This window comes from Oryctolagus cuniculus, chromosome 1 (genome assembly GCF_964237555.1).
Source record: "Oryctolagus cuniculus chromosome 1, mOryCun1.1, whole genome shotgun sequence".
In the NCBI taxonomy this organism is placed as follows: domain Eukaryota; kingdom Metazoa; phylum Chordata; class Mammalia; order Lagomorpha; family Leporidae; genus Oryctolagus; species Oryctolagus cuniculus.
Genome location: NC_091432.1, coordinates 202,068,979 through 202,082,142, shown reverse-complemented (window position 1 = coordinate 202,082,142; position 13,164 = coordinate 202,068,979). Strand labels below are relative to the sequence as shown.

Genomic DNA, 13,164 nt, shown 5'->3' with positions numbered 1-13,164 from the left:
TCCTGAAGCCTGGCATTCTATTCTGGGAGTCGCGCTGGTTTGTGTGAAGGGAGGCTGTCCTGGGAAGCCTGCGACAGCAGTATGAATAAATCATAAAGCACTTTACAAATCGGCTTGAGCTCCGAGCGCGAGGGCGCAGGAAGCCGGGAGGGCCTGCCTCTCCTCACCCCTGAGAATTCATTTATTTGCATCAGGGCTGTCTCAGAGGCTGCGCAAAGGGGAGCCCGTGTTCATGACTGCGGGGAAAGGCATAGATTAACTACTCCGGATTGAACTGGGTCAGCACATATGTGTCCATGGGTGAGCTCTGGGGTCGTTTACTGAAATAAGTCCCAATAGCATCTGGGTAGAGGGGTGGGAGGCTCTTGAATTTGGAGACTAAATACCAGTCCCACTCCACCTGCCATTGCAGGCCTTCAATTCTGCTCTCTCGGGGCCCAGAAGACCCCCAGTAAAGCCCCACCAACGGGGAAGCAGGGCTGTAGGACCAAGTGAGCGCAGGTCCGGGAACAGCAGTGTGGATTTGACAGTGTGGTCAGCTCCTATGCTGACCAGCTCCTGGCTGGGACAAGTGACTTAGCCTCTCTCAGCCTCGGTTTTGCCATTGGTGGAGTGAATGTGGCGCTAGTGCACCTGCAGGACCCCTTTGCAGGCTAACTGACAATCAGACAAGCTGCCGGGTGTACAGCCTGAGTGTGGGCTGGAGGGCCGTGGCAGGAGGGCTAGGCATCACCAAGTAATTCCCAGAGTCCCACGCGGTACCAGGGCACTTCCAGAAGGCCATGGAAAAGGCAATCAAGGTTATCTTGGTGCAAAAATGTTTGAAATCTATGCATAGCTTTTTATAATACGTGTCAGACATGAACTTTTGGAAGAGCCCTCCTATTCTGTAAGAAATCTGAGAGCATACAGGACAAGGTCAACCAACAAGTCGCCCTCAGGTGGAGTACGGTGTTCATCACAGTTTAGTCTTTTTTTTTTTAAGATTTTATTTATTTATTTGAGAGGAAGAGGTACAGAGACAGAGAGAGACAGAGATAGAGGTCTTCCATCTGCTGGTTCACTCCCTAGATGGCCACAGTAGCCAGAGCTGGGCCGATCCAAAGCCAGGAACCAGGAGTGGTCTCCCACATGAGTGCAGGGGCCCAAGCACTAGGGCCATCTTCTGCTGCTTTCCCAGGCCATAGCAGAGAGCTGGATCAGAAGTGGAGCAGCTGGGACTAGAACCAGTGCCCATATGGGATCCTAGTGCCGCAAGCGGAGGCTTAGCCCACTGCACCACAGCGCCAGCCCCATAGTTCAGTCTTTTGCTGCCACTTTTCCCCCTCTTGTAGTTTTCAGCATAGGAACTAAACACAATGAATAGCCAGGAACCCCACCTTGGGATGAAACCTATGACTTTCATGAGATGAGGCCCTGCAGGGTGCTCAGGGCCACGATAAGGGCACTAAGAGGCAGACGGGAAAGAGTGCAGGTGTGAGCCTGCATACATGTGCACACACATACACAGAAATGCACACATGTGCACATACACACGCATGCGCACACATACATACACACAGATATGCACACATACATACAGACGCATGTGCACGCAGATACGTGCACACACATGCACGTGCATGTACACACTGAGACACACACATGCATACACTCAGACACACACACACACACACATACACACAGCTTCTTCAGTTACACTTGGTGCCCATCCTGGGTCCCTCTGACCCTTTCTAGAATCATCCCAGCCTGTCCATGCTGGTTTCAGCAAGGCGTGCAAACAGCTCCGGCTCCATCCCCCCCTCTCTGGACACTGCGTGGGTAGTAGAATCACCATAGCAACGGGGGCCCTGTGGGCACAGCCTGGAGGATGGTGCTGGGCGTGGGCCCGAGCGCCCAGTGCCAGGGAGAGGGAGTGCCCACTCGCAACCGACAAGCCACCCTGGCTCGGGTCCCCCAGTGCTCTCCTTGCAGAGGGAAGAGAAGGGCTGTGCTCTTCCTCGCGGAATGGTGGCAGAAACCCCAGCTGGAGCACGAGGGCCAGGAAGGCCCTGAGCAGAGAGGAGGAGGAGGTTCCCCGGGCACCTGCAGGCCCCGGGTGGCCTGCCTGGCTGCCCAGTCCCAGGATGGCTGGGGGCAGGGCGGGTGGTGACAGCAATTCCTGCCGACTCCCCGACCTGTGCCCTCGTGCAGTTTGGTAGCATCTGCTGTGACTCGCTGACAGCCTGCTGCCTGCCGGGTGCACCTCACCGGCCGGGCCCCACAACCACTGACAATGCCAGGTCGCTCCAGAACTGGGTCTGCGTTGCTAGGCATCAGGGCTGCAGTGGAAACGAGCTCTGTTTGATCACAGAGACAGCCGAGATGCTTTTAAATAATACATATTTTTAAAAACTTTTTCTTGGCTGACTTATACCAGGAAAGCAGGTCAACTCAGCTCTTAGAGGTCTGGCAAACAAATTTTTTAAACTGAGATAGAACTCACTGTAAATGCGGCCCTTTTGGCCCCAGCTGAGGGTACCGGATCCAGCTGAGGGTACCGGCATTTAAAATGCTTGCATCCAACATCCGAGTGCCTGGGTTCACTTCCCAGGTGTGCTGTGACTCCTGACTCCGCTTCCTGCCAGCGCAGGAGGCAGTGGTGATGGCTCAGTACTTGCGTTCCTGCCACCCACGTGGGTGATCTGGACTGCGCCCTTGGCTCCTTGCTCCAGCCCTGGCCCAGCTTGGGCCAATGCTGGCATTTGGAGTGTGAACCAGCAGATGGGATCTCTCTCTCTCTCTCTCTCTCACACACACACACACACACACACACACACTCACCCTCTCACACATACTCTCTCTCTCCCTCCCTCTATCTCTCTGCCTCTCAAGTAAATTTTTTTCAAAAGTTTAAAGCCCAATATTTACAAAAATATAGACACAAGTGGCTTTAGAATACTTGTTAATTCACTTTTGATGCATTCCTCAGAGTGTGTTAGAGTGCCCAACACAGAAAAGAGAGGGAGGGTCTGTAATCAGAATGCTTGAGTTCAAGTCCCAACTTGCTGGCTGTGTGACTTTGAGTTGCTTAGCTTCTCTGTAAAATGGGAATAATAGGGTTGTGGGCATTGAATGAGGTCATAAATGAAGACATCCCAAAAGGCTTGTGGGACTTACAAGATCCTGCACGTTTTCCATGAACATCACAAAGACCGTCCCTGTGTGCCTGTCACACAGTAAGACGAAGTCAACGTTAGCCGTTATCACTGTGGACGCGTGTGTGCTGGGGCAGCACCAGGGGCATCGCTCACCTCTGCACACTGAGAGAGACTAGAAGAACGGGGCTGCTGCCCGTCCATTTGGTGCAGGTGCATCCTCAGAGACTCTCCCTGCTCTGCTGGAACTGGGCTGGAGCTGGAGCCAGGACCTGCTGAAGTCAGGGCCCAGCCGATCCAAACCCCTCTGCCCTTGGTGCTGGAAGGCGCTCAGGGCAGCCTGCAAGGAGGAGAGGATGCCACTGGTGCACCTCTGAGCAGGCTCTGTCCGCGGAACCTGGGGTCAGAAGGCAGCTTTGGGCCTCCCAGCTGCTTCCGCTGCTGGCGATCCCAAACCCATCCTTTAGGTTTTTATTTTAAAAAAAGAAAAGTCCTTCCCACGCTCTCTGGTTCCTATCTGCCCCACCCCCCTCAAAGGGGCGCTTCTACCTCCAGGCTTCTACCCGCACACACACTGCTGCTCTTCATGCACCTGGGTTCCCTGCATTGATGACACTGCAGAGTCAAGCTCAGCACATCTGGGTCAGGCGGCCTGGGATGCTGCATTATTCTAGCACGTGCCCAGGGAGTCCTGTGTGCCCAGACCACACTTAGGGGAGCAAGGAGAAGGCTGGCATCCATATGTGACGTCGGCATTGTGTCTGGGAGACTTGGCAGGGAGGAGATGTGGGCGCACCAGAAGCCTGGTTCCCTGAGCTCCAGCTGTGGGAGGGCCGAGCTCCTGGGCGGGAAGACCCTGGGCATGACCCTACCCTTGAACTTCGGGATGCAGGACATCCCCCTCACATCTGGCAGGGTGGGTTTGGGACCTCTGGGTGGACAGCCACTGGGCAAGGATGGGGTCGGGGGCCCAGGCACTGGACTGGGAAGCATGGTACCCTCTCCAACCCTCCCGGAGATTTGAGGATTTTCTAACTCTAACTAAAAAGGTAAAGGCTACCAAAGAACACTCACTCAGTCTCCCAGGAGACTGAAGTCCAGTTGGAATGAATGAAAGGTTTTCAGTTAAGAGGCCACAGGTCTGTGAGTGCTTCTTTGCTCGGGGGTTTCTTTCCGCAGCTGTTGAGAAGTAGAACAGTGTGCGTGAGGGTTGGGGGCGACTTCAACATGTGACTCCACGTGCTCGTGGTGGGCCATGGTGAAGCGCTTTGTGGGTTCAGAACCAAGTGGAAGCCTGGGCCAGGGGCACCCATGGGGTGTGATGGTGGCCTGGCCTTTCAGGTTCAGACCAATTGAGGGAGGTGGCCCCGGGCACTGGTGCTAGCGGGCCTGCATGGGTCAACTGGAGGCCACCTGGTGTTCAGACCCTCTCTGGACCGAAGTGGCCTCCCCATGCCATCCCTCCAGGCCAGGCCATCTGGCTCCCCCATTGGGAGGGCAGCACCCAGGACTGCCCAGACTCTCCCTCTACAAGCCAGGGCTGCCCTCCCCCTACCCCCATGGGCCACTCCAAGCCCTGGTCCTCGCCAGCACATACATTCCCACTGTTAGTTTCTTGGTCTGGTACACGTCCTGCAGGCACAGAACTGGGCCACGTGCATCACTGCCCTCAAGGAGCTGGCAGTGTAGACCAGCAGGTGTAAGCAAACCCCCCCCCCCTTGCACTGTGCTCTGTACCTAGATAGAGACAGGCCTAGGGAGGGGGTAATGGCCAGAATCAAGAAAGCCTTAAAATAGGGAACCCCTCCCCGCTTCCCACCGGGCGGGCTCCAGTTATTCCTGGAAGTCCTAAAGGATGCCTCTTGCTTGCTCGCAAATGTCATGGCAACCGCCATCACCATGGCAAAGCCACCCAGTCCTTCCTTTCATGCCCTCAGCCCACTCGTCCACAGAGCTCCACGGAGTCCATCCCCACCCCACACCCGTGCCTCCCTTCCGTGCCCACCCAGCTGAGGAGGCTGCACTTCCGGAAAGCGCCCAGCCTCCAGTCCTGGGGCCTCTTTCCTTGCTCCATGTTGTTCTGTCACCTGCTCCAGGTTGCCAAGCACAGTGGCGCGCTTGGTGCACTGCACAAGGCCTTTGGCATCCGGAGTGGGTGGGAGCTGCGTTTCAGCCCACAGCCGGCTCTCTGGCTCTGCTCTGGCTGCCAGGTGGAGCATCCAGGAGAAGAGTCTTTCAAACAGACCTGGAAGGGGTACCTCTTGGCAGCCCCGCCTCCTTTCCTGATTTGCTTCCAAAGCCCCTAAGCCGCCCCCTGGCCTTGCCTGGGGCCCCTCCCCGCCTTGTGCCGGAGTCTTTGTGGCCCCTGAATGGCTTCCCCAGAAAGGCTTTGCTGCGCTCCAAAGCCAGGGAGCTTTCCCTGTGCATCTCCCTTCCGCTCTGCAGAGCGTATTACCCAGGCCCTGGGGAGCTCAGGCCCCTCGGTGCTGGGTGACACCATCTTCCCCTGGCCCAGCGGAGGCCTGGGGCCTGCTCCCTCACGGCTGGGTCTCCCTTCTCCCGTTCTCACTGTCAGTCACCAGGAGCGAGCGTGCAGCGTGGCCTCAGAGGCCATTTGTGGGATCTTTGGACAGTAAGGAGATGGCTTATCCCCAGCGTCCAGCCCGCCTCTGGGGCTTCCTCCTCCCTCCACCCTCCCACCCGCAGCCCTGCAGGCCTCCATGGCGATGAGGAGGCCAGCGCCCAGCAGCTCCACGCCATTCGATGGAACAGACTGACAAGCTGCTCCCCAAAAGAGCGTTCAGAGGCTCCGCCCCGCCGGCCCCCACTCACAAAGCCCAGCGCGCGGCCACCTGGCCTCCTCTCTCCATTCTCAGCCTTGCTCTACTTCCCTCGCTCTCCCTTCTCACTGCTGAGTCTGAGCTGGGCTGGGCTCTGCCCCATGGCTGCACACGCCCCAGCAGTTGGCAACGGGCACCAAGTAGACCTTCACATCTGAAGGGTGACCATGTCGCAGCCCTGGGGAGCAGAGGTGACACACTGCTTGTCTTGTGTTGGTGACACGGTAGAGATGACATGGGGACCAGAATCCCTGGGGCCCCTCAGAGCCTTCTAGGTCTTCTGGCCTCACAGAGCCACCAAGAAGGGAGGGAGTGGGCAAGGCAGCCAGTGCAACCCCCTCCAAGCAGGAAATGACCGCTCAGCCTCCTGGCAAGGGGCTCTCCAAGCCTAGCTCGAGTAGGTGGGGTGACGGGGAGCTCACTACTTATCAGCATATTTCCACGGCTGGGCCCTTGAAGCCATAAGCTCAGCCCTTTTTTGCTATCATTACTGCAGCTCTGTCTCCTCTGTGGTCTCCCTTTCATGTGCTCACCCAGCTCAGTTGGCATGTGTCTGGTGACAAAGAACTCATTACCTCCTAAGCCAGCCTGCACAGCCTGGTCGGCTCCTCTGGAGACATACAGGCAGGGGAGAGGCCGACGGTGGACATGGCATCCAGGCACGGGCAGCACAGCTCAAGGGCAGGTGATGTGAGGAGGAGGAGGAGGCTGGGACCGCCCTGCAGGCCAGGGGTGCTTCCAGAGCAGGTGGCCCACTAGTGAGGGAGACAGGGCGAGGCTGGGCACGGGAAGTCCCTGATCCAGGCCCGGCGCCCTGAGCCAGCATGCTGTGGTGTTGCTTGGCGTGGGTGTGCCACTCTCTGCTAAGAATTTGGAATTGAACCTGAGGGCTTTGGGGGACAGGGAGGGATTAAGCCTGGGGAGACTTGGTTGCTGAAGAGCAATGGGGAGCAGCAGATGGATGAGGGGAGAGGCAGGGAGAGCAGCTGCGGGCGCCTGCTATGGGCTGGTGAGGGGCGGCAGGAATGTGAGAACAGAAATCCGGTCTTGGCCAAGAACCGGGGACTCGCCGGGCCGCCTTTCACCTAATCCTCGCAACCGCTGTCCAAAAGCCACAGCCGTTCTTGCTGCCCCTATTTCACAGAGGAGGCTCAGAGAGGGGATGTGACCGGCACAGGTTCACAGCAATAGTGCGTGACAACGCGGGGGACTCGAATCCGAGCCCCAGCTGCAATGCCAGCCTAGAGCGCGCGGTGTCAGACATGAGCTGGCACCACGGTGAGAGGGAGGGAGGGAGCGTGCTAACAGGAGACAGGGAGCCCTCGCCCTGGCCCAGAGCAGCCCCAGTGCAGGGCTCAGAGTCCCTGCAGGTGTGTAGGTGGGGCTCAGAAGCAGACCTACCCCTCAGAGCTGGGGCAGGGGGAGAGGCTGTGGGAGACGGGCTTGGATTGAATTGGGGAGGGGAGGGCAAGAGCCTGGGTGACTGCCTGGTCCCTAACGTGGGTGGCAGGTGCATGGTGGCACCAGCGTCTGCGTCAGGAGTAGCAGAGCAGTCCAGGGGAACAGCTGACAGCTCCACTCTAGCTGTGGAGTGTGAAGGTTCATGGGATCCCCTAAGTGTCACCCGGACTCCAGTGACAGTGGCAGATGCTGGTCTGGAGCTCAGAAGACAGGCGGGCTGGGACAGGGACACGGGAGTTAGCAGCATGGGTAGTGCAATGGGAGCCAGCGAGTGGAGTGATAATCCACAGAGAGAGAGAGGCTGGGCCTGATCCCAACTCCATTTCCATCCCACATACATGGGGAGCAGTTGGGCAAGAACTCCAATCCCTGTGCAGAGGCCTCGCCCAGCAGTGACGCTGGGCAGAGCTGGCCTGGGGTGGCCGGCCGGGCTGGGGCTGGGGTTGGGGGTGGGAGTCCCTCTGTCCTCTCTCACGGTCTTTGTCTGCTGTTAGCTCACCACTGTCGAGAACTGGCTCCAGATGGGAGGTGAGCAACCCAGGATCGTGCAAGGTGATCCAGTGGGTCCCGGGGATCCTGCTGGATCCTTTTGTATGGAGAAGACACTAGGGCGCCCCAAAAGGTTCGTGGAAACATGTCCTATGAAAAATGATGCGTGGATTTCAAAACTTTCTATACCAAAATACACCTGTCTTTTGGCTTCATTTCTCCATGAGCGTTTAGAAGTCCCTCATATAATGGCACTCATCTGTTGTTGTTGTTGTTGTTATTTTTTATGTAGAAAATAAAAACTGAAGAAATTGAACTTCACTGATATGTAAGATAGGACTGACCCCGGGCCCAGGGTTAAGTGGGGGCGTCTGGCAGTCCAGGGCAGGGACTCGCCTGAGGACACAGTGGATTATGGCAGGCAGTGATGGGGCATGTGTTGGGGGTCCCCAAGACAACCCCCAGTTCCGTGACTCCCTGGGCACACAGCCGTACTCAGAGCTGTGACTTTACTACAGCAGAACAATGCAAAACAAGATCAACAGGAAAAGGCCCCTGGGGCTACAGCCCCGGGACATCAAGCAGGGGAGCCCAGCAGAGTCCCACGGGGTGCAGTGACATCCCACGGGGTGCAGTGACATCCCACAGGGTGTGGTGACATCTCATGGGGTGCGGTGACATCCCACAGGGTGCAGTGACATTCCACGGGGTGCAGTGATGACACGCGGGAAGTGCTGGCTCCCAGGGAGGCCCACTAGAGTCTCAGTGCCCAGGCTTGCTGCGGGGGGCTGCTCATGAGGACCCCCTGCCTACCAGGAACTGAGTTCCATACTTGCAAGAGACCAGCAGGTGCTCAGCAAAACCATGTGGCCTGCACACCCCAAGTCCCGGCTCCCAGACACGGGCCCAGCACCACCTTTTCAGGCAGGGCTTTCTGAGGGCACCAGTCTTGGGTGGGCCGTGTGCACCCTCCCTGGGCAGGCGTTCCTAGCTGCTCTTTGCTCCCTGTGCATGGCAATATACCGCCATCTCCAGATGCCAGTTTGCATTTACAGTATTATGCCCAGACTAAATTAATTAACTTGTATTGTTGAGTCTTTGTGAATTTAGCCCTCACAAAATAGACAAGTGGCCAGGAAATGATTGTTTTAAAGGAGACAGAAGCCAGAGCAAATATTAATCATGCTAAACACATTGGAGTGACACTTCTCCTTGAAAGAGGAGACCTTGGTCAGGCACATAATGAGACAAAATGGGGGCTATTTTCCCATCCTTTTGAAATGTCCATGTTCTAGACAAAAAGTGTATGGAAAAATGGGATTACAGGATAAGTCTGTTATGGCACAAAAACATTTTGCAGTCCATGCATAGTTTGTTCACAACATACATTTGATGTGAACTTTTCGAAGGCCCTGTGCGTGTGTGTTTAAAGTTGTTTTTCTGGTAGGCAACCATCATCAAAACCCTTGTAGACCATTGATCTTAATGGCCGTGTCAACCAACTCATCCTTAAAGTGCACTGTGATACCCCCTGGGAGAGTGACCTGCGGCCAGCTGAGCCTGGCCCTCACACAGCTGGCTCCCAGGCATGGATGAACCTGCCTTGGGTTAAGGAGATTCTATGGGAAGAGGGGACAGTGGATGTGGTGGCTGGGGGCTGGTCCAGGACAAGGCACTGAGTTCCAGGCTCACTCCAGAGCTGTGTGGCCAGAGTACAGGAAACATCTTAAAATTCTAGGCCTCAGTTTCTCCATCTGCAAAGTGATTTCCTCACTCCCCTGACGGCTCCCAAAACTCACCCTTGTTTTATTCTGTACATTGTCCCTAGCCTGAGGATACTTGTGGAATGAACGGGTGAACAAGTGAATGACGGAGGGTGTCTGGAAGGTCCCAGGCGGCCCTGACACTGAGAACGTGTGACCTGGCCACTGCACGAGGCCAGGTCTGAAGTCCCAGTGACTGCTGCTTCCCCAACCCCGCTGTTTCTCCCGCATTTTTATGTTATGAGATGTGCGCTAATGTGACCATCCCATGCCCTCTCTGAAGCACTGGGGTTCATTCTCCCCTTGTTTTTGAAATGCAAACCAAATAAGAAGAAAGCCGAAGGCTCACTGCTCGCCTGTGCCGCGTGGGCACTCCCACCTCCCACGCATTTCCGAGCAATCACAGTGGCGGTGCTGTGCTCCTTTCGCCTCTGGGGGTCGCTGTGCCATCTGCTCAGCGACCCGCATGGAGGTGGGAAGGGTGCTGTCCCTGCAAGCCAGGGAGCTGCGTTGCTGGGAAGGCAGGGGCCGGGCTGGGAACGTGTCTGGGGACTTCCTAACTGCTCATGGCAGCCTGGCCTAGAATGGGCTGTCGAAGCCACGTCTAGCCAGCCTGACCTGTCCACTGCTGCCCAGCTGCCTCCCTTTGCCCGCTGTCTGTGTGTGTTTAGCGGAGCAAGAAATTCAGCCCAGCAAGGCTGAGAGAGAGAGCAAGGAGAGGCCAACACCTACAGCTGGAGCTCCTGGCGCACATGGCTTTTGTTTCCCCATGAGCAGGAGGCCCCAGAACTCGCCCAGGGCCCAGCCTGGAGATCTGTGCATCTCCCGGGGATTAGAGAGTGTCCAGCGCAGCCAGGGAGTGATGGCCACAGGGACTGGACAAGCTGGAGCCCCCAAGGCCTAACCAGTGATGGCCGGCTCAGCCCAGCCTGCAGGGACTGGGTCGTAGGCTGCTGTAGGGCTGCCTTTCCCTGGGGAACAGGTGAGAGCTGGCCAGGGCCTTAGTCCTGAGCAGGGACCCAAAGCCGCTATGTGGGCTCAGCTGCCTGGCTGGCCTGGTGCTGAGTGAGCAGACTCCTGTGGTCACACCGGGTGGTAGCAAGCACGTGGCCTGCAGGTTGTGGGAGAGGCTGGGCAGCAGGAGGAGGGGACGGCCGCGAAGGCCAGGGCACTGGTTCTTCCCCTTGCCCATGCCCCTGTGCCTGGCTCGCTCTGAGCCATGGGTGCCTTGAAGGGAGGACTGGATTCTCCCACCCCTCTGTGCCCACCACGCTGGCTCTGGCGAGCGAGGGCTACAACCAGATGTCCTTGGGGTGGGACACTGAACACTCTGTCCCCCTCCCTCCGCCATCCTGGTCGCCCTGCTGGGTGATCTCGGGTCCTACCAGCTCCGTGTATCACAGGGACATGACTGCTTCTGTTTCCTCATGGCCTCTAGGTCAGGACCTGGATTCTCACTGTGGGCTACACAACCGCCTTCGGAGCCATGTTTGCCAAGACGTGGAGGGTGCACGCCATCTTCAAAAATGTGAAGATGAAGAAGAAGGTAACCACGCCCCTTCTGTTTCTGGTGCCGGCCAAATTCACGCTGCTTTGCTATGCCTGCTCCACCTACCCACCCCGTACACAAGCCCTCTGTGAGCCCCTGAGTGGGCGTGGACCACTCGCAGGCCCCCCAACCTGGGCTCACCCTCTTAGGAACGTGCAGTCTGTCCATCTGGGTTTCTCCAATGAATGGGGTTTTTGCCACCTTTTGACCTGTGGTGCACAACACTGAGCCCAGCAGGCAGAACAGTCCCTGCAGGGCCACTGACCTCAGTGTCTTTATCTGTAGAATGGAGACATCCTGCAATAGTACTGTTTCCTAAGTGGCAATTCAGTGAGCACCTGCCTGGTGCCAATGGCATCTGTCACCTCTCAGCCCCCACACCCCCCACCCTGTGGGAGCTGCTTCCGGAGCTGCAGCCCCCTGCCCTCTCCAGTTTGTCTGGGGCGTGTCCCACCTTCTCTGCCAGTGCCCCACCTTCTCTGCCCATGCCCCACCTGCAGACCACCTTGAGAAGACTCCGGGTTGCATTCAGAGGGAGGGAGGAGTCTGAATCTCCCCCACCGCCGGGCCCCAGCAGCATGTGCAACAAGTGCCTGCTGTAGGAGACACTTGGCGACCCCTGATCTCAGCACTGAATGTACAATGCAATCCCAAGGGAGCTTATCAAAAGGAACCCAGCCCAGGCCAAGCAGATCCAAATCTCGGAGGCCAGGGCCGAGCATCGGCGGTCTTCCAGACTTTCCCAGGCGAAGCTGCTCACAGCCAGCGTTTGGAGAGCCCTGGTCTAGGGCCGAGATGCTCAGGGTGCAGGCTGGCGAAGCTCCGGCCCCAGCTCAGCCCTGCGGAGTGAGGAAGGAAGTCAGGTAGAACCCAGCCCCGCAGCGAGGCTGGAGCAAGCCAGGCTGAGAGGCGTGGTCTGGGTGACATCCGGGCCCTCCTGCTCTGCAGCCCTGGTGACGGATGCACCACCACTTCCGGGTTTGGAAGCATCATCACAGCGGCGACGCCCCGGAGTATAGCTCAGTGTGACTCCCCCATGTTGCCATCTGTGATACAGACCCGGCCTTTATGTGCTGCCCCCCGTATGGCTTCTGAGCGGGAGCAGCCATCAGCAATGTGTGCTAGGGACAGCCGCGGCGTCCAGGTGTCCGGGAGCGCCATGTGGGCCGGAGGGTACTGTGACCCCCGAGGAGAAGTGCTTGGCTCGCTTCCCGCTGCCCTGCCTGGCCCCTGCAGACCCCTGGGGACCCCTCGCCGCGCTCCAGGTCTGGGCAGACTCTGGGGGCTCCGAGGCTTGTTGGGGGCACAGGCGTCCAGGGAAGGGGTTTTTCTGAGAAACAAGCCCCACCTGCTTTTTCAAAATATTGTCTTTTTCAACTTCTTTCCCTTCTATTTTTTCTTACAATTTTATTTACTTATCTGAAAAGCAGAGAGAGAAATCTTCCTTCCACCAGTTCACTCCCCAAATGCCCACAACATCCAGGCTGGGCCAGGCCAAAGCCAGGAGCTGGGAGCAGCATCCGGGTCTTTCACATGGGGGGCAGGGACTCAAGGACTTGAGCCACCACCTGCTGCCCCCCAGGATGCACAGTAGCAGGAAGCCTGAATCAAGGCAGAGCTGGGCCTCAAACCTCGGCACCCTGATACAGCACTCGGGTCCTAAACAGGCCGGATGCGCACCCTTGTCTGCACTGTGTTGTAATGCGTTCTTTTTCATTGACTTTTTTTCTTTTCTTTTCCAGTTTTTGCTTGTTTTTTCCTTTTTACTCTTCCTTTTTGCGTTTCTGTTTTTCACTATTTTACACAGTTTTCCTTTTTTTTTAAGAGTGGTGGTGTCAGGGACGGGAGGAGATCAGCAGGGCTCCCAAAGGGTGCGAGGTTAGAGGACCCGAGTGACGTGGGAGGATGGCAGCTCCGTCCTGGGG

At 57.2% G+C, this 13,164-nt stretch overlaps 1 protein-coding gene across 1 annotated transcript in view; it reads left to right on the top strand.

Annotated features, from left to right (window-relative positions):
• GABBR2 (gamma-aminobutyric acid type B receptor subunit 2) overlaps window positions 1-13,164 on the top strand; it is a 371,032-nt gene that overhangs the window by 295,369 nt on the left and 62,499 nt on the right. The window contains exon 12 of the mRNA XM_051843712.2: window positions 11,129-11,236. Within this exon, the coding sequence (XP_051699672.2) occupies window positions 11,129-11,236 (108 nt within the window). The remainder of the gene's footprint in view (window positions 1-11,128; window positions 11,237-13,164) is intronic.